Source organism: Carassius auratus, unplaced genomic scaffold (genome assembly GCF_003368295.1).
Source record: "Carassius auratus strain Wakin unplaced genomic scaffold, ASM336829v1 scaf_tig00023455, whole genome shotgun sequence".
NCBI classification, from domain to species: Eukaryota; Metazoa; Chordata; class Actinopteri; order Cypriniformes; family Cyprinidae; genus Carassius; species Carassius auratus.
This window is the reverse complement of record NW_020525270.1, coordinates 91,678-116,919: the sequence shown is the minus strand read 5'-3', so window position 1 is coordinate 116,919 and position 25,242 is coordinate 91,678. Positions and strand designations below refer to the sequence as shown.

Sequence of the window (25,242 nt, the reverse complement as noted above, 5' to 3'; positions counted from 1 at the left end):
TTTTTAACTTTCACTCAAGTAACTGTTTGTAAAGTTTATCTTCGTTTTAGAAACCAAAATTTATCTGTTGTTGCTAAACCTCCGCCCTCATCTCAGAGTGTTACTTCACATCCACTCACTTCACCCTTATACTCATCTGAGCACAGCTGATCTCTGTGACAAGATCTTGTCATCAAATACATTAGTAGGCCTATCCAACTGCTCATTTACTTATTAAATAAGATGGGAAGACACTTACTTGGAATACTTTTGTTTTTGAAATATTGCATTTGCAGTGATGTGAAGGACTTTGATGGAGACATTAAGGACTTTGTAGTTGGTAACAGTAAGTTGTTTGTTCTTACTGACCATCGACTTCATCAGATGAGACACGATCTAAATGAGGAGAAGAGGAAAGACATCACTAATGCCCCTGACCTTCACAGAGTCAACATTCTGGTGCCTTATGACGTGAACAGCACCCTGATAACATGTGGGACTTTTAAAGATGGGTATTGTGAAATTCTTGATATAAATGATATTACAAACAGTATTTACTATGAAAGTGATAATTTGATAGGACCGAAACAGAATGGAAAAACTGTTGCCTTCATAGCTGGAAGGTACCTTTTAGTTGGGAAAAAGGACGATGATGCAAAAGCTGAAGATACCAGGTATTCTGTTGTTACCTTATGGAGCACTTTAGATTCTCAACCAGGAGGGATTTTCTCAAGAATAGCAGAAGGATCAGAGGCCATCATTCAAAGCACAGTGAGAGATGTAGAGTTTATTGATGGATTCCAGAGAGTTTCGCCCTCAGATTCGTATTTATTTCTCAACACAAAGACTGACGATGAGAGGAAAGTGCTCGTCCTGAGGATGGACAGCTCTAAAGAGAAAAAGTCAGAAATCATCAAATCCCTGCAGGCTTCAACGATACGATGCTGCAGTGATAAAGTTCGTCCAGTGCTCGTCGCCAGCACCGTTATTCCCTCAGTGAACGATGTTATTTGGGCAGGTGTGTTCAGTTCACAGAATCAGGAGGATCCGGAGAACAGTGCGCTGGCTCTGTACGACATCAGTGACGTTCGAGGCCAGGTCAAGGGTTTCTGTGCTTACGGTGAAAAGTTATGTGGTTCTGAGGTTTGAAATTGCATTCTACACATTTTTTAATAAAATGACTGAGAACCGTATTTCACCTTATTGATGTTGCATGATAAACATAGTTGTACTATTCACTAAAGTCATCTAAAGTTAATGTTGTTTGTGTTTCAGAGTGGTGGTGAACTTCAGCCGCTCTCTGTGGTGTTCAGGTACAGCTCAATGTCAGCAGTGGCAGCAACGAGGATTGAATCCTGGATTGTGCTGTTCATAGGAACCAGTGATGGACAACTCATTAAGGTCTGCCTCATATCCTATTTTTCACTTGGTTCATCGTTTGTTATCATCTCTAGTTACAAAACACTGAGGGTATAAGTAGCTTTTGAATTTGTGGGGCCTTGTTAAAATTATAAGGCTTACGCATCATGAAGTATTGTTAAACACAGTAAGCATCTTAAATGGCCATAAAATCTGTGTCTGTGAATAATAAAAATGTGTTTGATATGCCAGCAATGAACAGTGTTCAACATAATGATTTGGCTAAATTTGGATAATGCTGTGGTTTATGTTTTTAGTTGATGTTGGATGAGAAATATACACCAGGCTGTCCAATAATGCTGTACAAATCTAATGATGAACGAGCAGTGCTTCCCAGAATGCACTTTGATCCAGTAGATTTCAAACACATCTACATTGCTCTGAAGAAACAGGTGAGGTTTACACATTTTACACCCAAATCTTACAAACTATACACACAAAATGTATCTTGTAAAATGAAGCACTGCATTCAAAGTATCACAAACACATCTCAAAAGCAAACATTTGCAAAAACGTGCTATAATATTAATTCCTATATTATTTGTGTGTTACATAAAGAATTGTGTGTTGTGTTTTGCAAAATGTGTTTTTTGAAATTGAAAACTGAGTCAAAGGCCAAGAATTAGTCTTACAGAGTTACTGTGCAAAAACTAAATTTTTATGAGAGTTAAAATAGTTTTGAAACAAGTATTTGCTTTTGCAAGAGATGCGTAATGTTTTGCAGTTTTCAGTGTAGAGTTAAGAGAAAAGTAGCCATAGTTTCAGAAATTGTAATAAATAAATAAAAATAGAATAAAAGACTGAAAGTAAAAAAAAACATACTTTAAAATTAATTTAAAGTTTGTTGTTTCATTATGCTTGAAGCATAACAGCCTACTATCAACCTGTATTTTCAAAATGATTAATAATTCCAATATACAATGTATATTATCAAATCTGAGTGCTTTTCTTTGTTTCTTTTTAAATTGTGTACACCGTACCTTCTGTTATACTCTGGCATATAATAATGATAAACTATACTGTAGCGCTGCTGCAATGTGTTTTAATAGAGCTGCAGAAGGAAAGACTGTAATTTTTATTAATTTTTCTCTGACTGCCATAATCAATCTCTGTTTTTTAGTTTAATTTGTCCTTATTTCAAATAATCAAACTAATAATATACAAATTATATTACATATAAAACTAATTCTTCTCGTGTCTTTGCTGTAGTTAAGAAGAGTGTCGGTGGTTCCGTGTGCTAAATATAGCACTCTGAAAGACTGCAGAGCTGCTCTGGATCCTTTCTGCGGCTGGTGTGTGAACACATTGAGGTCAGATAAACATCTGTTGCACTAAGAAGTAAAAAAAGAGTTTAATATGCTAGCTAGTTTTAAAAAATCAATAGCTTATCCAACCTGGCATAACAACTCCAAATGATACTGTATATTTCTGCTCATCTAGATGCTCCACCCAAGATGAATGTTCAAAATCTTCATGGTTGTCCCCCCCAAAAAACTCCCTTCAGGAAATGCTGTTTTATTTTCAGGTTTGGCCAGAGAAAACTTCCAGCAAGGTATAATTATATTAACTTCAAATAAGACAATTTTTTCATTGCATTGAAAACATATTATTGATTTCTACTGACCAGTCAATGCCTGCTCCTACACAGATTACTCTACGTATTTCCTTGAGTCTGGAGAGCACAGAAAACCCTGCCTTCTCGTGCACCTTCACCACTGAAAGTGTAAAACTGTGTGATGGGTCTGATCTGAGGGCAGTTTTTCCAAACTGCTCCTGCAGTTTTTCTGACCAGCTAATATATACTACAGGTTGGTTCTCTGTGGATTGGTGTTGTGTGCTTTTGTATTCAATGTGCATATGTAAGATTTTATTGTCCACCAATCCAGCCACTTTATTTTATATAAACACTATTGCATTAAAAGCAGCTTTAGCATGCATGCAGATGACATGTATAACAGCAGCATTTAAATGGAAATGGCTCTGACATCACAGCACATATTCAAACAGACGGAACAGAGTTTCCAATGGCATTAATAGACAGAAACGTAATCAGATGTAGAAAGTATCTGATCATTCTTCTTCATTCGCTTTCTGCTACCAACAAGCCCAAATTCTCTAAATAAGCCCTAAAAATGCAAGCAGTAACAAAATCGTTAGGACCTTTGAAGAAATAAGCTTAAAATTATGTATAAGTGAAGTTGCCAACTCTGCTGCTCTTTTATTCAAAATAAAGGGAAGGAAATTAGCACAAGCTAAAATAAATTGCTAATAGCAGGAAGAAATTGTAGATACCCATAAATCAGCAATGCATAACTTATGATGACAACCTTTAATGTTTTTCCCTATGATTTCTCACTTACACACAGGGACTAGTAACATTGACTCAATAATATGTCTGAGTCTGTATGTTGCAGGAAGGAAATTATTAATAGTTTCTTTGACCACAGAGCATATCTACTTATCTTGTTATTTCCTTTCACTCTCCCAGCAACCGTAACCATGTTAGTAAACTTCATGACGCATCTGAAACCAATATATTTTATGATAAAGTATCTACAAAAAAATTAATAAAAAAATAAATTAGATTAGCAGTATGCAATGTAAGCCACTTTGGATGTTTGCTAAATGCATAGATACAGTATCAATGTGAGAAGTCCTGATCAGCCTGTCTGGTCTATTCTGCTGTACTGACTATCTAAACTTAATATATATATATATATATATATATATATATATATATATATATATATATATATATATATATATATATATATATATTATAATGACTTTTTGATAATCTGTTAAGGTTTAAACATCTCAGCTGAAGTGGCTCTTGGGGAACAAAAGATCAAAGAGAAGCTGGAGCTGAAAAACTGCCTGAATATCAAAGATAATTCACCAGGGGCTTCTTATACACAGTAAGAAATGCAGAGCTTAAAATAGTTTTAAAATACATACATACATATACATATTAGAGGTCGACCAATATATCGCTCGGCCGATATATCAGGCCGATATTTGTCATTTTTTAATATATCGGCATCGGCCGATATCCGTGTTTAGTAGCGCCGATTTAAAGTCAGGCACGTCGGCGGACAGCCCCGTGTTATTGGCGCGGTGGAAAGTGCTGCTGCAGCCACTGCATGTGAAGCTTTTGGAAGATTCAACAACAGACCTGCGAGATAAAGGTAGTCAGAGAATTTCACTCTGTAAATGGGGTGGAGAAGTTGGCAGCTCTTACAAACACTGCAGCGTGATTGAGGGCTCCGTTACTCCGCCCCGCTCACAGACAGCACCGCGCTCTGAGAGACAGACGTCCTGGAGCTGCCCAGAACGGTGAATCACATGTGTTCGGAAGCATGGTTTAATGCAGACAATAACCAGTTTCCATCCAACTCATTTGTATTTAGGGATGTCAATATTTGATAATTTCCATGATCGATCGTCGTTTAAATTAACGATCAAGCAATAACCTTAATGCTGCAAAATGCGTCTGCAGCGGTATTATTATTATGTGCAAAAGCCACTTGGAAAAAAAGCTTTCTCACCTGAATTAAAGGGGTTTTAGCATTAATAAAATGCTAGTAGCAGGACTGTAAAATGAATAAATGTGATTATGATCGTTTGATAAAATGAAGAGAGCGCGCCATACGTTTGAGATCATTTTACTTTGCTGAATGTTTTCTGTCAAGGAGACCGCTGAATGCGCTTCTTTAAATGATTTGTGGTGCTCGTTGTTGTATTTTGAAACGCAACTGCAATGTTTTCAAATGACACTATAGTAGTTGTGCAACGGATCATCATTGATCCGTGATCCGTTCAGATCAATATCTTCAGTTCGGCATACGCGTGACCCGCGGATTGATTTATGAAAAAAAAAAAAAAAAAAGTTGCGCATGTTCAGTCCACACTCAGTGATAATGCCGAGCGGAGGAGCTTGAACGCCCCGCGCATTTTGGCTTCCCTGTCAGATATAATGATGAAGGAAAGAGTTTAGAGTGAAAAGATTGTGCCAGATCTTTATGAACAGGAGAAGAAAAAAGTTGTGGATGAACTATCCCGAGCATCCTCTGTTGCGCTCACGACAGACGGGTGGACGTCCAGGGGGACGGAGAGCTCTGTGATGATAACTGCTCACTTCATCACAGCAGACTGGGGGATGAGAAGTCCTTATTATTATGTTAAAAAGAAGATATTATGCCATGTGCACTAAGTCCATACGAGGACGAGCGAGCGCGGGTTTGACTAGATGTATTTGGAGGTTATTGCTCACGTCTCGTTCTGCACATATCCAAATGTTTCCATATTCGCAATGTATCTGAATGTTAAACTATCATATTTAAAACTAAATTTTAAAACTATTTTAAACTATAATATAAACAGCAGAGAGGACCGATATAGGGTGTATTTAAACTGACCAGTGTAACTTTTTAAATGTTTGGTTGACTCTATTTTAATAATGAACAGACTGCGATGTAAGTTCGAAATTAGAATGCACTTTAGATGTTCTGTGTCATTTATACCAAACACAAATGTTGCTGGTTGCTAGTGTCTTTGCAGCACTACTGTTATTTATTTTTTATATATTTATGTTTTTATATTTTTCAGTTTAATTGATTTTTATTTCTAAAATTGTATTTATTTAAATGTATATTTAAGTTTACATTTATGTTCCAACAAACTTGAAAAATTCTACTTGATAAATGTAAATGCTCTAAAACTTTTATGTAAATGATTGACATATATATATATATATATATATATATATATATATATATATATATATATATATATATATATATATATATATTACCTGTTTTATATATTTAATACTTGGTCAGTTTATTAATTTTAGTGCACTAAATTGAGATGAATGAAGAGATGGTTCAAGTCAGTGCTCAATAAATTATGATAGGTTTAGAAAAAATGTGTTGTGCATCCACTTATTATTAGTGTGACATTTTAGCATGCAAATCAAGGGGAAAACTCCAAGATATCGGCCCTAAAAATCGGCAGCACATATCGGCCATCGGCTGACCCTGACCTCTAAACATCGGCATCGGCATCGGCTATAGAAAAACCCATATCGGTCGATCTCTAATACATAATACTATATATATATATTATAAATAAATAAAAAAATCCATGAAGTGGTTAAACACATTTGTTTAACACGTTAAACATGAAATAAATGCAGGTGTGTTCAGTGTATCTCATCTGGGTGTCACTGGTCCTCATCCTCTCAGCGTTGTGAATGGGCAGATGGACCTGGACCAAAGTTAAACATACAGGTGAGAGACAATGTGTAACCTACAATCCACTAATTCCGTATATGTGTAATGGGAAATAGCATAACCTTCATAAAGTGTAAAAGGATATTCTCTGTCAAAAAGAGATTATTTTATCATTGATATCTGAAATATCTTTGCACTGGCTGAAGAAAACTCTGTCTTCATATTACTCCGTCTTTCTGCTCTCTTTAGGATGCATGTAATGTAAATGTACAGATGGAATATGAAGTAAGTGTCATACCAAATACTGATGATTTTGCTTTATAAGGACTAAAGGTCATGTTAAATGTACTTTTAACTATGTTTGGTTGCATCTTATATCCTCACACTTTGGTGTGTTGTAGAAGCCAGAGATTTTGTCTCTGGAGCCCAACAAGGTTTCTTTCCATGGCAGAAACAGAGTTTCACTAAAAGGAAGGAACCTGGAATCTGTTAATAAAATCCGTATTACAGGAGATCTGGACTGCATTCCTAAAGAGTGAGATTCTGTGTGTTTGTGTTTAGTGGTATATAGATAAATGTGTGTAGATTGAGATAAATTATACTGTATATCTGTACATGAATGATTCTCTTCAGATCTCCAGTGTTTGATCGCTCCAGTGACTCTTTAAGGTTCCACATTCCTCCCAGTGAAACTAAAGGAACAGTCAAAGTGTGTGTTGTTACTCCTGACGACCGTTGTCATGGAAACAGCATCATCACTTACGGTTCTCAGCCCAGCTGCACTGGGATACAGCCCACAGTCAGCTGGAAAAGGTCAGACAGCTTCCACACATGCATTTGCTTTATTGTCATTGTTGAAAAATGTAATTGACAATTTTATTTTTCATTATTATTTTTTGTAGATATTTCAGATATTTTATACCAAATATTACTGATTTGGCTCCTCTATTACTGATTTTGCTTTTTGCTTAAATGGTCTTAAATGTATTTTCAGTGGAGGAAGGAAGATTCATGTTCAGGGCAGCAATCTGGAATTTGTGGAATCAGTTTCTGTCAATAACAGGATACAAGATCAAACACAATACAACACAAGCTCAGGGGTAAGCTGTATCCTTATTACACCTGCATTAGTCTAAAAGTGAGCTTTACCCAAAAAAGGATCCAGTCTAGCAGTCTATTGCACTGTATCTAACATATGGAGATCAACAGCTAAACAGCCCATATTCACATGAGATCTAGTTTGGCAGATTATTATTATAATTACTTTGTTAGTATAATTGTTAAATGTACTTCATTGACTATCAATATTTATTTATTCAAACAAAATATAATTTATTTTATTCACAGCTTACATGTAGCTTTACTCTGTACATCACATGAATTAGTTATATTTTCTCTTTTTCAGGATATGTGGTTTCACTCCCCCGAATGCTATTATTATTATCAATGTCGTTCTATTACCTTGCATGTGGGGAACTCCAGTCTGAACTATGAGTATTTGTCCTATGAGTCCGATCCAGTTTTCATTGGATTCACTACCTTTCAGGTGGCCAATGATCTACAGGTGAACATTAAGGTGAGTTTAACATCAGTGTACAGGTATTAAAACACCTTCAGTAAATATTATTATTGTGAGCAGTCAGCGTTTCTGCACATCAGCAAGTGAAACTCACAACCTCCGAACCATGCCACACTCTCTGTTTCGCAGAAAAGGGCAGATATGTTGCATTTGAGTGTGAATGAGGTGACTGTGACGGGTCTACAGGGATATCAGCAGTATCAGTGTGTTTTGGAGGAAATTCAGTACAAAGCTGTCATCTGTAAGATTAAAGGAGAATCAGGAGCCGTCACAGCAGTGGACGAACTCAAAGTAAGTTTGTTTTTGATATTTACGTAAATGTAATACTGTCTCTCAATAGATTATGGGAGGGAGAATCTCAGATTTTTGCTTTGATAACTGCCCCACTAGTGCTACACTGTTAAATTTATCACAGATCTTTGTCAACTTTATGAGATATTTTATGAGTAGGACATTTCTTTCATTGTCATTTCAGATCAACGTTGGGTATTTTTCTACTTCCCTACGACAAGAAAGACCAGAGTATTTGGGATTTTTTTCTATAGTATTTTCTTTAGTATTCGTATTCTTTTGTCTTATCTTTTTGATTTTGTTATCAATTTTTCGGGCTTAACATAACTTCCGATCTGTTTTTCCTGTTCAGTGGCCACTCCAAACAAGATATATACAAACATGCAGCCTTTATAAGTGAAATTGTGTTGTAAAGTTCTGTTTAAGTCAGAGTAATAGCTCTCATCCTTTTGACTGGTCAGAAATCTCCCGTCAGATCCAAACTGTAGAGCTGTTCTCCAGACAGCAGGTGGCGCTTTATACTCACATATTATGATACGCTGCAAAAACATTGCCATTCAAACACTGTAGTATAATTATTTTGCATTAGTAGGCTTTAATTGTATCTTTCTAATTGTTCTCTTGTTAATCTGAAAGTTTGATGTTATCGCTATACTGTAAAACAAAGTGTAATTAAATAAAGATTTTTCCATGATCATAACAAAGGCCTATTCTGTTATAACGATAGTTACTTGATTTAACTCCGCTACTGCATTAACCCTTTCAGGCAAATCATTTTATTCAAACATTACTGGCATGAAATATATATTTAATTATCAAAATAACTCCTAAATGCAGTTTAAATATATTTTATATCTAAATCTAATACAGAAAGCTTATCACAGTTCGGCAGAGAAACTACTTCTGCTCCAAAAGCTTGTTTGTGCTACTTTACCAGTGCCTATGCAACCATCACAATTTCACAAAATGGATATATTCCTTCTGAAAGAGTGATAAAAGAAAACAAACTGAGGACAGAACAAAGAAAAACACCTAAACTCAATGCCAGTTCTGAATCCAGCTATGGAACATGATTCATTTGGTTTCAGACATAATTTCTCTATTATTCTGCTAATAGAGTCACTGCAAATTACCTTTGAAAAGAAGAACTGCTTCAGAGAACTCAATTTACTATAATTATTCTAGCAGAAAAGCATCACTAGAGCACTAGCCCACAAATACACAGAAACACATTCATGCAATTACAGCTCGTGCTTTGAGACACAATCCATCAGACAGTGATAAAAATAAAGGTATGGAGAGACTGTAATCACTATAGCAACAAGACGAACCACATTCCTGAGTTCTTCACTTGGAAGGATCAATAGCACATTATTCACTCCTTCTAATGTTCCAGGAAACCCTGAAGCCTTTTCCAATAGGCAGAACCACTTCTTCTTAATCATGTATTTTTACACCGATCATTATTCTGAGGGGGTACATTTTTAGTTCACCATTAGTTTATATTAAGATGTAATTTATTCCTGTGATGGCATTTTCAGTGTCTTCTGTGTCACGTGATCCTTCAGAAATCATTCTAATATGCTGATTTGGTGTGCAGTTATTAATAATGGTTCTTATTATTATCAATGTTGAAAAGTTGTTTGCTCTTTAATATTTTTGTGGAAATGTTTATCTTTCAGAAAACTTTGAAAAATAGAATTTACAATAAATAGCATTTATTTGAAATTGAAGTGTTCTGTAACATTCTAAATGTTTTTACTGTCATATTTGATATTACGCAATAGAAGCATTCATTTCTTTCTTTCTTTTGTTTGTTTGTTTCTTTCTTTCTTTCTATCTTTCTTTCTTTCTAAATTTTACTTAAATTTACTTTAAATTTTAATCCCAAACTTTTGAATGGTGGTAAATCACAGTTCTAAAAAATATATTAAACTGCACATCCATTTTAAACATTTATAATAATATTTTTATTGAGCTCCAAATCAGCATTTTAGAGTGATTTCTGAAAAATCATGTGACACTGAAGACTGGATAAATGGCTGCTGAAAATGTAGCTTTGTCGTGGCAGGAATTTTATATATTGCTAACTGATGCGTTTCTTTTGCTGATGTAAAAGCTTAATCAGTAAATTCATGTAATCATATATATATATATTTGCTGATATAAAAGCTTAATCAGTAAATTCATGTAATCATATATATATATATATATATATATATATATATATATATATATATATATATATATATATATATAATTACATGAATTTACTGATTAAGCTTTTACATCAGCAAAAGAAACGCATCAGTTAGCAAGCCCTTCAAGGAACTCGAGCATCATTCACAGAAAAATCACTGCGCTCACACACACACACACACACACATATAGGACAGGAAGAGCTAAATAAACTTATCACTGTATCTAAACCAACAACATGTTTATTAGATCCTGTACCCACTAAATTACTGAAAGAGCTGTTACCTGTAGCCGAAGAACCGCTTCTCAATATCATTAACTCGTCATTATCTTTAGGTCACGTCCCATAACCAGTCAAGCTGGCGGTTATCAAGCCTCTTATTAAGAAACCTAAACTAGATCCTAGTGTACTGGCAAATTATAGGCCTATTTCAAATCTTCCATTTATGTCTAAAATTTTAGAAAAAGTTGTGTCTGCTCAATTGAGCACCTTCCTGCATAAAAATGGTCTGTATGAAGAATTTCAGTCAGGTTTTAGGCCCCACCATAGCACAGAAACTGCACATGTTAAAATTACAAATGACCTGCTCCTTGCGTCAGATCAAGGCTGCATTTAATTTCTAGTCTTACTTGATCTTAGTGCTGCGTTCGACACCATAGATCATGACATACTCATAGATCGATTACGAAACTATACAGGTATTCAAGGGCAGGCTCTAAGATGGTTTAGATCCTACCTGTCCGATCGCTACCATTTTGTTTACTTAAAGGGACACTAAGTAGGAATTACTCCCATCTAGTGGTGAAATTGTATTTTGCATTCAAACTAATTTTGCTTTCCAGCGCCTCGCTTTTTCAAATGCGCGTTGCATCTACGGTAGGCCATATGTACCAAAAAGCTTTGACGGGATGTCTTCTAATAGCACTTCGTCGAGTTTTCCTTCAGGTGAACAGGTGTGTTATTTCAAACAAACTGCAACATGACCATAAACAAACGAATGTTACAGTATGAATTACTGACTGTGGAAAACATGAAATATTGTAATTAGTAGTTATGTCTTCTTTATTCGTTATATTTTCTGAATAATGTGCATTGTTAGATATAAAAAAAATATTGTAATATAGATTGTAACACTGACTTACCTGTTGAGAAGAAAATTGGCCACTTCAGCGTCTCTTTTGAAATCTTTATCCAGCATTAGCTCTTTCCACCTAGAAAAAGCTTCCCCGACATTAACTCTTGTTTTCTGTAATCTACGGTCACGTTTCCTTTTACGTTCTATTTTTTACTGTTTTGGCCGATGTTTTCTTCTCCTGTGGCGCGGCATATGTGTGGTCCATAATAAGAATGCAATCCAGACTTTTAAACTTGCCGGTGCAGTTTCAAGCGGCTCTCACTGCTCTGCACCTGCGTTTCTGGCTCTGACCGAAAACGCGTTGTGGAAACACGTTGGCTTAGTACTTTTTGTCCCTCTCTGCTATTATAGTTTTGCAAGATGGCGGAACTACATGGAAGCCTCCGTCGACCTACCCGTCCCATGTATATAAAGATAATAAATTCTTCATTTACGAGGATTAGTTTAAACATTGGCATAGGTATTTGTACACCATTGAGGGCATATTTATGAATAAAAATATTGATTTTAGATAATAAAATACCTAAAAAGTTACTTATTGTCCCTTTAAATGGGGTGTCATCTCATTTATCAGCAGTAAAATATGGAGTGCCACAAGGATCCGTCCTAGGTCCCCTTCTATTTTCAATATACATGTTGCCCCTTGGTAACATTATTAGAAAATACGGAATTAGCTTCCACTGTTATGCTGATGATACTCAGCTATATATCTCAACGAGACCAGATGAAACTTCCCAATTATCTAAGCTAACAGAGTGTGCTAAAAATGTAAAAGATTGGATGACAAATAATTTTCTCCAATTAAATTCGGATAAGACAGAGATATTAATTATTGGACCAAAAAACACTACACAGAATCTTGTAGATTACAATCTGCAAATAGACGGATGTACTGTTACTTCCTCTACAGTCAGAAATCTGGGTGTTATATTAGACAGCAATTTGTCTTTTGAAAATCATATTTCCAATGTTACAAGAACTGCATTCTTCCATCTTAGAAACATTGCCAAGCTACGAAACATGTTATCTGTTTCTGATGCAGAAAAGCTAGTTCATGCATTCATGACCTCTAGACTGGACTATTGTAATGCACTTCTAGGTGGTTGTCCTGCTTCGTCAATAAACAAGCTACAGGTAGTCCAAAATGCAGCATCTAGAGTCCTTACGAGGTCAAGAAAATATGATCATATTACCCCAATATTACAGTCTCTGCACTGGCTACCTATTAAGTTCCGTATCAGTTACAAATTATCATTACTTACCTATAAGGCCCTTAATGGTTTAGCTCCTGCATACCTAACTAGCCTTCTACCACGCTACAACCCATCACGCACCCTAAGGTCACAAAACGCTGGACTTTTGGTAGTTCCTAGTGTAACCTTATGTTTAATTCATTATTTTATTTTACATTTTGTCAATTCATAGGTTATATATAAAAAAAAAAAAAGAAAAAGGAAGAATAAGACATTTTGGGTGAATGTGTTTAGTAAGATTTTTGTGTATTTTCAAATGTCTTATGCAAAGTTTTATACATGTTTTGTTAGAAAGATATTTGGTGCGCCTGCTCCTTTAAGGCAGGGGCACGCTTGGGGAAAAAAACAAAAAACCCAAGCGAGTGAAGCGAGAGTGTTGTGTGTTCAGCTGTTCATGCTGTTATGCCGATGCTTCTGATTAAAAGAAGAAACGTGTATTATCAACGTTGTAACCCGTGTTTTATTTATGGATCTACGTTGAAGAGACTGGAGTAGGTGCAGACAAAAATAAAGGGTTACAGACTGGTGGCAGCGGTGTTCAAGTTCAAGAGTTTCTGGAAGTTTCTCGGCTGAAGCATTCGATTACGAAGGCGCATTTTTTTTAATGCACCGTGAAGGGTACTGGTGAGTGCACAGTTGCCAGTCGTTAGTTTAATTAAAGTGGATGCCGTTACTACTCGCTTCATTACAAGATCCACAGCAGCTGTGCAGTGAAAATGTCTACCGATTCTCGCGTGCTCCCCGCACGTGCTGCGTCCTCTAATGAGACGGATAGTGATGAAAGTGCACCTACAGCGGAGGGCAGAGAGCACGCAACTTCTGCAAATCGCACTACAAGATTGCTGCACTTTAAAGTCGATCTACCACCGTGTTTTCATGGAGACGGTAGGGACAAAGACAGTTTTTCTTTATGGAAAGCCCGTTTAGAGCTTGCAGTTAAGGCCTGTGCGGATGCACAAACGCAAGATTTGGCCGCCATTTTGCCTACAAGGTTGAGTGGAGATGCTTTAGCTTATTGGCTCTCCCTGTCTCCCGACATACAACAGAACTATGAACTGTGTGTTGCTGCATTAAATGATGTTTTTGGGAGGAAACAATTTTTGCTACATTTTCAAACTTTTGTGAATGCCAGACCACGTATGCCCAAAGAACCTTTGGAAGTATTTGCAGCTGAGATCACAAGACTAGTTTTGAAAGCATTTCCAAATTATGGTGAGTCCGCCATTGCCATGGAAAGATTTAGATGGTTCGTAGCTCGTCTTGATCCCGTCCTTCAAGCAAAATGTCATGAACATGGTGCTACTAGCATAGAGGAAGCTTTAGCTATTGCTTGCAAGTGGGAACGGGCACAAGAAGTTCTCAGACTTGCACCTCTGCCCCCTCTGAGTCAAAAGACCAGCCTGTCACCAAACTCATCTACTACCTTACCCAGTGAATCGCTTTCAGCTATGGTGTCCACAAAGACAACAGCATCTGGGGACATTTCTTCTGAAATCTTGACTGCGGTGAAGCAATTGACGGCTGATGTTAATGCTCTCAGGATGGAAGTGAGTCAAATGAAGAGGCAACACGCTTTCACCAGTCAGAGAGATTACTCATCTGAACGTGGAAGAGACAAGCAACGTTACTCTCCACTTTCATCTCCTAGGAGATATCCATTGTCACCGGCGTCTTCTCCACATCGTCAAAATGAGCCTTACTCATTCAGCCACCGAGACAGTGACAGACGTCGGGGCTATGGAGAGCATCATGTGAATCCATCTTCTCCTTACCGAGATCGTCATGTGAGCCCATCTCCACATCATCAAGATCGTCACATCAGTGCTTCTCCACATTACAGAGATCGTCATGTGAGCCCATCTCCACATCATCAAGATCGTCACATCAGTGCTTCTTCATATTACCGAGATCGTCACGTCAGCCCACCTCAACCTCATCGAGATTATCGCACCAGCATGTCTCCACATTTTGCTACTCAACATGCCAGCCGTACTCCTATTCATCGTAACCAGCGTGTCAGCTCGCCCCCACCTCACCGTGATCGTTGTGGCAGTCCAACCTCTGATCATCGAGATCATCGCTTACATCACGCATCCCATCATCAGGATCATCATATGACAGAATGTCCCTCCAACAAGTTCTCTGGCGAGAGATATGGCCCACGATCTTCTACTGACCATCTACCCTCGTCTGCTGATCATCATGTCAGTTTTGTTGGAGAGGATGTTGATCTTCAGGGAAACGGCTGGTAGCAGGTACTATGGGCCGGGTATCTGCTGAGACTATGGTTGGGCCCAAACAAACTGAACGGGTAAATCCTGTCATTCCAACGCCTTATGTTTTTGCAATCATTGAGAACATTGCCATGCAAGCATTTGTAGACACAGGTTCAGAAATATCTTTAATCAGTAAAATACTGAGAATGTCAATTCCCTCTTTAACAAAAAAACCTATTCAGAAATCCTTTCTTTTGGCAAAATTAGTAACTGGTGACTATCTTGACACTTTGGGTATGTTGCCCATTACTATTAGCCTGGGTGAGGAAGTGTTCTCACATGATGTTCAGGTGGTTAGAAATGCTACACAGCCAGTTATCCTTGGGTGGGATTTTCTTAGCAAACATCATGGTGCAATTGACCTCAGAGAAAATCATTTAAAATTGTGGAACTGGACTGTTCCTCTTTAGTGTTCGCAGGAAATAGTCCCTCTAAGGAGTAGTGCAGTGACTTTAGAGCCCATTCTAATCCCTGCTAGGTCACAGATTAACGTTTTGGTAAAAATCCAGTCCAACATTGGGGAAAAAGAGTACACATGTAATTATGTTGGACTCTTAGATCCTGAAATTCAGTCAGTACCAGGTCTTTTTGTGGCACGTACAGTAACCTCTGTGAAAGCAGGCGTGACTTGTGTGCGAGCTATGAATCCGACAAATGAGGATTGCCATGTTTCCTGTGGCATAAGGCTAGGTGAGTTTCATTCCTTAGTCATGCAACCAGGGGAAGAATACACAATGCTGGAACCCAAAGTAGCTCAGATACAGACTCAAATTGAGCCCTGCCCAAAACCGAATGTAGACTTCAGTCAGTCTGCATTGGACAGTGCAGAACGGACTCAGCTAGAGACTCTGATTTACAAATATTCAGATGTTTTCAGTGCAAATGAGTATGACTATGGTCGTACTGATTTGGTCAAGCACACCATCCGTACTGGGGATGCACAGCCCATTAGGCAGAGGGCTTACAGAACATCGCCACATGTTCGAGCTGAGATAGACAGGCAAGTTCAGCAGCTCTTTTCCAATGATGTAATTGAGGAAAGTTGTAGTCCCTGGGCTTCTCCTGTTGTCTTAGTGAAGAAGAAAGATGGCAGTTATAGATTCTGCATTGATTTCAGAAAGCTTAATGCAGTCACTGTAAAAGACTCTTACCCCTTACCTCGTGCCTCAGATGCTTTAGACAGCTTGGCAGGTGCACGCTGGTTTAGCACAATGGATCTTTCCAGTGGTTACTGGCAAGTTGAGCTAGACCCCAAGGATAGGGAGAAAACCGCTTTCAATACATGCAGTGCTTTATGTCATTTCAAGGTAATGCCGATGGGTCTTACGAATGCCCCTCCAACTTTTCAACGATTGATGGAGCTGGTGCTTCGTGGACTTCATTGGAAGGTTTGTCTTGTTTACCTTGATGATGTACTTGTGTTCAGTCAAACTTTCAGCGAACATCTTAACAGTCTTGAGGAGGTTTTTAGTCGTTTCCGTTCAGCAGGTCTGAAATTGATGGTTAACAAATGTCATTTTGCACGCAGTGAAGTTTCCTACTTAGGTCATGTTGTATCCAGCCAGGGTCTGCTGCCAGATGAAAAGAATCTGAACAAGGTCCGGTCATGGCCTACCCCCAGGACGGTCACAGAGGTGAGAGCGTTTGTTGGTCTATGCTCCTATTATAGGAGATTTGTCAGGAGCTTCGCTGTAGTGGCCGCATCCCTTCATGCACTGACCCAGAAAGGTGCTGTCTTCAATTGGTCAAGTGATTGTGAGGAGGCTTTTAGGTCACTGAAGCAGGCCCTTACTAGTCCTCCCATTGTAGCTCACCCTATATTCACAGTTTTCTACTATACACTGATGCTTCTCATGATTGTGTAGGTTCAGTGCTTGCTCAGATGCAGGATGGGAAGGAACGCGTAATTGCTTACGCCAGTCATGCTCTCACTCCATCAGAAAAGAGATGGTCAACTTATGACCGTGAACTGTGGGCTGTGGTGTGGTCTGTTCGACATTTTAGACATTTCTTGTCTGGGGTGCCATTCAAGATTATTACAGATAACAAACCATTGTTAAATCAAAAAAAGGCAGCAGTCGATAATGATCCGACTGGTAGAAGAGCACGCTGGATATTTGAAACGGATGTGTATGACTTTACCATTCAATACAGGGAAGGGAAGCATCATAGTAATGCTGATTCCTTGGCGCGGTGTCCTAGCTCGCCGGTGACTGAAACGAAATCAGTGCAGTGTGTAATTCCCAGCCATACTACTGCTGAAAAAGTCTCCTTTTCATCTGATGTGCCACTGGGTTATGGGGTTCTTCCTGACGTGGGTCCGACACTGTCAGTTGATTTGACTGAATTACAAGCTCAGCAAAAGGCTGACTTTTGTCTTAGTACTGTCATGGACTGGAAAGAGAATGGTAATCAAAGGCCCTCACTAGGCAGACTGAAACATTCCCCTGCCACACTGAGGAAACTTTGGCATGAATTTTCCAAATTATCAGTCCAAGAGGGTATACTGTGTTGTGGAGTGAAATCATCTCCTCATAGCCCTCATGTTTACCAAGTAGTCTTGCCTGAGGTACTCATTCTAACAGCTCTTAAGTGTTTTCATGGGGAGAAGTTTAGTGGTCATTTGAGTGCTGAGCGTACTTTGTTGAGAGCTAGGAAAATGTGCTATTGGCCTTACATGTCCCGTGATATTCAGATATTCTGTGCTGAATGTGTATCCTGTCAGTCCTGTGCTTCCACCACTCCTCATGAAAGGGCCCTGTTACAGTCAATTCATGCAGAACGACCATTTCAAAGAATTGCCGCTGACATCACTGAGCTACCTGTTACTTCTCTTGGGAATAGGTATGTTTTAGTTGTGATGGATTATTTTACCCGTTTTGTCAATTTGTACCCTCTGAAGGATCAGCGTGCAACAACTGTAGCACAGTGCATTTTTGAGGATTACATTAAGCAGCATGGGGTCCCTGAGATAATCCATACAGACCAAGGTAGACAGTTTGAGTCAGATTTGATTAAACATTTGTGCAGACAATTAGGCATTGAGAAAACCCGCAACTCACCCTACCACGCCCAGTGTGATGGTATGGTCGAAAGACTGAATCGAACATTGAAAGACCAACTCGCCAAGTACATTTGTGAAAGTGGGGGTGAATGGGATAAATATCTGCCTCAAGTGGAACTGTAATATAACTCCAGTATTCATTCTAGCACGGGGTTCTCTCCTTTCTTTCTTGCACATGGCAGAGAACCACGGCTACCTGCAGATATCATTCTGAACTATAGTCCTGCTGTCACTTCCTATACACAAGGCACCCCTGCAGGCTATGCTCATGATGTGACCATGCGTTTGTCTTATGCTTTCAAAGATGCTGCTGTGCGGTCCACTGCAGCTAAACTTAACCAGAAACGGCAGTATGACAAAAAGACATTCTTTAGTTCCCCTCACTGCATTGTCAGGTGCTTTACCCTTTCGACCCTCAACACTGCCGTATGTGCCCAACCAAACTGTACAACAGACTACTACCAATGCAAAGACTGAACGTTCAAATCCAACTGCTTTGTTGACTGAACCTGAAAGTGTGCCAAGTCCCAGTGTTCCGGCCTCTATGGCCCCGGAGAGGGCTATATTGCCTTCAGCAGACACACCTCAATTATCCCGTAGTGGCCGTTTGGTTAAAAAACCTGAAAAGTTTAAAGATTTTGTTTGTTAAGGAGTTATGCACTTATTGGTTGTCTGTGCATTGTATTTTTCACTGTATTTTCACTGTAATGGATAATCTATATAGGAGAAACGAGGACGTTTCCTTGTTAAGCTGGGAAGACTGTAACCTTATGTTTAATTCATTATTTTATTTTACATTTTGTCAATTCATAGGTTATATATATAAAAAAAAGGAAGAATAAGACATTTTGGGTGAATTTGTTTAGTAAGATTTTTGTGTATTTTCAAATGTCTTATGCAAAGTTTTATACATGTTTTGTTAGAAAGATATTTGGTGCGCCTGCTCCTTTAAGGCAGGGGCGCACTTGGGGAAAAAAACAAAAAACCCAAGCGAGTGAAGCGAGAGTGTTGTGTGTTCGGCTGTTCATGCTGTTATGCCGATGCTTCTGATTAAAAGAAGAAACGTGAATTATCACCGTTGTAACCCGTGTTTTATCTCGGTTTTATCTCTTTGATCTACGTTGAAGAGACTTGAGTAGGTGCAGACAAAAATAAAGGGTTACACTAGGATAGCAAAGTCCACAAAAGAAGGTAGAGCTTTCTCACATTTGGCTCCCAAACTCTGGAATAGCCTTCCTGATAATGTTCGGGGTTCAGACACACTCTCTCTGTTTAAATCTAGATTAAAAACACATCTCTTTCGCCAAGCATACGAATAATGTATCTTTTAAATTGTGAGTGTAGTTGCATCTGATCAAAGGTGCATTTTTATTCATTAGCTTGGGTTAAACTAATTTTACTTTGTTGGATCAGCAGCTATGCTAATGATGTCTGTATTTTGTTTCTATGTTTCGCCATGGGATTTACATCCCATGGTAACTAGGATTTACACAAGCTCCAGTCTGGATCCAGAACACCTGAGAAGAGATGATGCTGACCCTCAGAGGACCTCAGATGATGCTAACCCTGAATCAACAAACAGAACTAACAATTATTGCTAAATGTGTGACTGCATCATATAATAACTTAATTAATAATATTGATAGTTCATCGTCTAGCTGACTACGTCTTGTATTATTATTATAATTTTTATTTTTTCTAAAATCCTGTCAAATGTGCACAAACTACTAGCTACTACTAAATATTGTAGAAACATAATTTTCTGTAATGTTGCTTTGTAACGATTTGTACTGTAAAAAGCGCTATACAAATAAACTTGAATTTAATTGACGTAGAGGATCCGGAGGGCCTAGGTGGAGCAGAAGGCTCAGGCGACCAAGGCGGAGGCGGGGTCCTGGAAGACCGCTGTGGAGCCGGAGCGACCGAGGATGGAGGTGGAACCAGAGGGAAGGAGGAGCCTGACAGAGCCGGAGGGATGGAGTGACGAGGTGGAACCAGAGGAGTGGAGTCCCGAGGCGGCGGATGGTCGACGACTGACCAAGGTGGAGCCGGAGGGACGAGGGAGCCCGGTGGAGCAGGTGGGATGCCAGGCCACGGTGGAGACGAGGGAGCTAAGAGCCAAGGCGGAACGCTGGGTCGAAGGACCGAGGAGGAGTCCAGGGCTTGGAGGCTGGAGGCGGAGACAGGGCCTTAACGCGCCAAGGTGGAGCTGGAGACTGGCAGTCCAGCGGCGAACCATCTCGCCCAGATGGCGCGGACTGAGGGTGAGCTGCGGGACTGACTGGCACCAGCAGGGATGACGAGGAACTGGCTGGTCTAGGAGAAGGAGAGAGAGGAAGGATGGGAGGAAAGATAGGAGGATCAGGGCTGGACGGAACCAGCGGAAGTGGAGCAGAGGGACCGGCAGGTCCAGGAGGAGGTGGGAGAGGGAGGCCGGGAGGGAACACAGGAGACACAGAAGATTCAGAGCTGGGCGGAACCAGCAGAGACACAGAAGATTCAGAGCTGGGCGGAACCAGCGGAGACACAGAAGATTCAGAGCTGGGCGGAACCAGCGGAGACACAGAAGATTCAGAGCTGGGCGGAACCAGCGGAGAGACAGAAGATTCAGGGCTGGGTGGAACCAGCGGAGAAACAGAAAACTCAGGGCTGGGCGGAACCAGCGGAGACACAGAAGATTCAGAGCTGGGCGGAACCAGCGGAGACACAGAAGATTCAGGGCTGGGCGGAACCAGCGGAGAAACAGAAAATTCAGGGCTGGGCGGAACCAGCAGAGAAACAGAAAATTCAGGGCTGGGCGGAACCAGTGGAGAAACAGAAAATTCATGGCTGGGTGGAACCAGCGGAAATGGAGCATAGGAACTGACTGGAGGAGGTAGGAGTGGGAGACTGAGAGGGTACACAGGGGGATCAGGGCTGGACGGAACCAGCGGAGAAACAGGAAAATTAGGGATTACCTCCATAGACCAGTCCATAAGGTCCATACATTGCTCCATGTTTTTTCCCGAGATCGCATACAGCTCACCCACAGTCGCAGGAGTGTGGGCAGGGCTTTCCTCCACGCCCTCGATCTCCACGAGGACTCCCACAACTCCCACTCGCACACCTGGTCAGTCGTGCTCTCGAGATCCTGCTCCTTGTCACTGGATGGCTCGGGCTCTGCGGCTGCGGTGGTCTCTGGCTCCGTGTGGCGGGATGGTGGCTGGCTGGTCTCTGGGTCGGGGTCTGCGGCGAATTCCTCCCGAGGACCATCTTCGGGCGTTCAGGCTGGTGTTATAGAAGGTGCAGAGCACATAGTCCGGGTAGCTGGTGGCCTTCGCTAGCAAAAGAAACCATCTGGTGTGGTCCTCGAGAGAACGTCCTTCCTGCTCCAGCAGGAGGAGGAGGAATTCGGGGCTATAGAGGGGATCCAATGACACACTACGGAAAGAAAAGACTGTGAAAAAACGAAAACAAAACGGAGGGAAAAACACACAGTTTTAAAACTTTTTGGGTCGGGTCTTCTGTTACAGTTTCGCTGCCGGAAGGAACACGGAGCCGAGGAATACACAAAATAAGGATTTATTATATCCAACACAGGGAATATCCAACATGAAACTCAGAGGAAGACACACGTTTGTAGTAAGTAGGTTAGTAGACCCGACAAAACAGAACTGAAAGGACAAGGCTTATGTACAAGGGATAATTGGGGGAAACACAGGTGGATGGCATGACTAAATTAACAGGGACATGGAACACATGGGGAATAGAATAGACACACCTGGGAACTAATCAAACCAAATCCGGAAGACAGAAACTGGGTCACAGGGGCAAAAACACACTAAATGAGTCCAGGAGTGTAACATCAACATGGACAAGGGATTGTAAAATTTGGATACGTATAAATGCTTCATCTGGTGAGGAGATGAAGGTCCTGCTAGTTCGGGACCTCAAAGACTTGGAGAAATGTGGCACTGTTTAGCCAACAAGAACATTCTCTTGAGGCCCAGATCTACCTGATAGAGGTTTGTTTCACACATAAAAAGCCCAACTTGGTGGTGGTGAGCAGATCTACACTTACTTGGAACAACCCTGCTATAAATTATGAAGGTTATTTTCTCCCTTTTTGGTTGAAACTGATGGTTGACTTATTGTTTTTCCAAGTGCTTTTCTTTATGTTCCAGAGACTTACAGTATATTGAACCCACTTTCTTATTACTATATGCCTACCTGTCAAATTTTAATATTACAACTTCTCAACTTTTTTGTTGGATTTCTCTTGGATGAATTGCTCTATTATTACTTTCACCGGTGTGTATGTGCACTGATCGGGATGTGTAAGATTGGGAATAATGTCTGAGACCACATTGAACAATTATAATGCAGGAACGAGATATAGACCCGGAAAGTAATTTTTTTGACCAAGTTACTAGAAATTGTTTTTATTATACTGAAAACCAACTTCAGGAAAAATTTAACTTGGAGAATGGTATATCAATTGTACACTTCAACAGCAGGAGTCTATACGCAAACTTTGATAAGATCAGAAATTATTTGCAACATAATACCATGCAATTTAATATAGTTGCTATTTCTGAGAGCTGGCTCAGTCATGACAAAGTGACTCACTTTGAATTAGAAGGCTATCACTTACATTTTGTGAATAGAGTGAACAAAAGGGGTGGGGGAGTTGCAATGTTTGTGGATAGCAGGTTAAAGTATATGATTGTTGAAAATATGACGACTGTTATTGATGACATTTGTGAGTGTATAACGGTGGAAATCGATATGGGTAAAATGAAGAATGTTATCGTTAGCTGTGTTTATAGAGCACCGAACTCTGGCATTGAAAGTTTTAAAGATGTGTTTGTGGCCATGGTATTGAATGCCAAGCAGAAGGTTGCTTATTTTTGTGGGGATTATAATATAGATTTCTTAAATCTGAGTAAATCACCTGCAATAGAAGAGTTTATAGATGCAATGTATAGTACAGGCCTATATCCATGTATAACCAAACCGAGCAGAATTACCACCCACTCAGCAACAGTTATAGATAATATCTTTACAAATAATATGAGTAGTAATTTAGCAAGTGGATTGTTAATAAATTATATCACTGACCATCTGCCAAAACTGCAAACTGCAAACACAATAATTTAAATACCACCAAAATAAATATACAGAGGATATTAATAACAGATCACACCCTGAATAAATTAAAAAATGACTTGTTAGCTCAAGACTTGAAGCATGTTTATGAAGAAGGGGATGTTGACTTGGCCTATAACTCATTTCTAAATACCTTTTTGACTTTGTGTTATAAAAATTGTCCAATTCAACATCTAAACGTCCATAAACCCTGGGTTACAAGGGGTCTGATGAATGCCTGCAAAAAAATGAATACTTTATGTAAAGACTTTGTTAAGCACAGAACTGAAGAGAAAAAATTACATATAAGACATATAAAAATAAATTAACAGCTATCTTAAGAAAATGTAAAAAAGATTATTATAGATTGCTGGAAACCAATAAAAATAATATAAAGGGTACGTGGCACATTTTAAATTCAATTATCAGAAGGGAAAAAAACAAGTATTGGATTTCCAAACAAATTTATTGATAAGGGTAAAATAATTACAAATAGGGATGAAGTCATGGCTGGCTTCAATTAATTCTTTGTGAACGTAGGCCCTAATCTGGCTAATGAGAGAATCCCTCCACAAGAGGGCGATGTCTCACAATTTCTTGAAGAAAGAAATCCAGCAACTATTTTTTTGAGAGACACTGAGAGTACTTGAAGTACTTGATATTGTCAATAACTTTAAGAATAAAACATCAAGAGACAGTAATGATATTGATATGTTTTTAATTAAGCAATTAATTGTAGCAATAATAGATCCCATAGTATATATTTCCAATCTCTCTCTGAAAGTGGGGTTTTTCCCACAAAGATGAAAATAGCTAAAGTCGTTCCTATCTTTAAAGCTGGTGAACAGAATCAACACTAATTATAGGCCAATTTCATTGCTTCCCCAATTTTCTAAAATTCTGGAGAAGATATTTTCCACCAGATTGGATAGTTTTATTGATAAACATGGAATCTTAACTGATAGTCAATATGGTTTTAGATCAAATCATTCTACATCTCTGGCTCTACTTGGCCTAGTGGAAGAATTAACAACTATTGATGATAAGAAGTTTGCTATAGGTGTATTCATTGACCTTAAAAAGGCCTTTGATACAATAGATCATCACATTTTGCTTCAAAAATTGGAACGTATGGAATTAGGGGAATAGGGATAAATTGGATAAAAAAGCTATTTAGAACATAGACAACAATTTTTGCAGATGGTAGAGGTAAAGTCAAAGCTCGAAAATACAATATATGGTGTACCACAAGGTTCAATACTAGGTCCAAAATTATTTATATTATACGTAAATAATATTGTCAAAACTTCTGATTTGTTGAAATTCATAATCTTTGCAGATGATACAAATATATTTTGTGAAGGAGAGAATATCCAACATCTTTTGAAGATTGTCTCTCAAGAGTTGGTTAAGCTTAAATTGTGGTTTGATTTAAACAAATTATCTCTTAATATAAAGAAAACTAAATTTATGATTTTGGGGAAACATAGAATTCCTGAAGATTTAACTATTGAAGTACTGTGTGATAACACCAGATTAGAAAGAGTTTATGAAAACACCATTCTGGGAGTAATAACTGACCATAAGCTCAGCTGGAAACCACAAGTCAATTGCATTAGTTCTAAATTGGCAAAGATCACTGGTATATTTTGTAAAGTGAGACACATATTGAACCGGGAAACAAT

At 39.0% G+C, this 25,242-nt stretch overlaps 1 protein-coding gene across 1 annotated transcript; it reads left to right on the top strand.

Moving 5' to 3' along the window:
- The first annotated feature begins 222 nt into the window (after nt 1–222).
- On the top strand, nt 223–9,184 carry LOC113077877 (plexin-C1-like). Its single transcript, XM_026250144.1, has 15 exons — nt 223–1,122; nt 1,255–1,380; nt 1,656–1,795; nt 2,613–2,708; nt 2,839–2,950; nt 3,047–3,206; nt 4,205–4,316; nt 6,596–6,689; nt 6,882–6,917; nt 7,034–7,167; nt 7,266–7,445; nt 7,627–7,732; nt 8,038–8,208; nt 8,341–8,502; nt 8,687–9,184. The coding sequence occupies exons 1-15, from the start codon at nt 223–225 to the stop codon at nt 8,822–8,824; spliced, it is 2,667 nt and encodes an 888-aa protein (XP_026105929.1). The 3' UTR covers nt 8,825–9,184.
- Nucleotides 9,185–25,242: the final 16,058 nt, after the last annotated feature.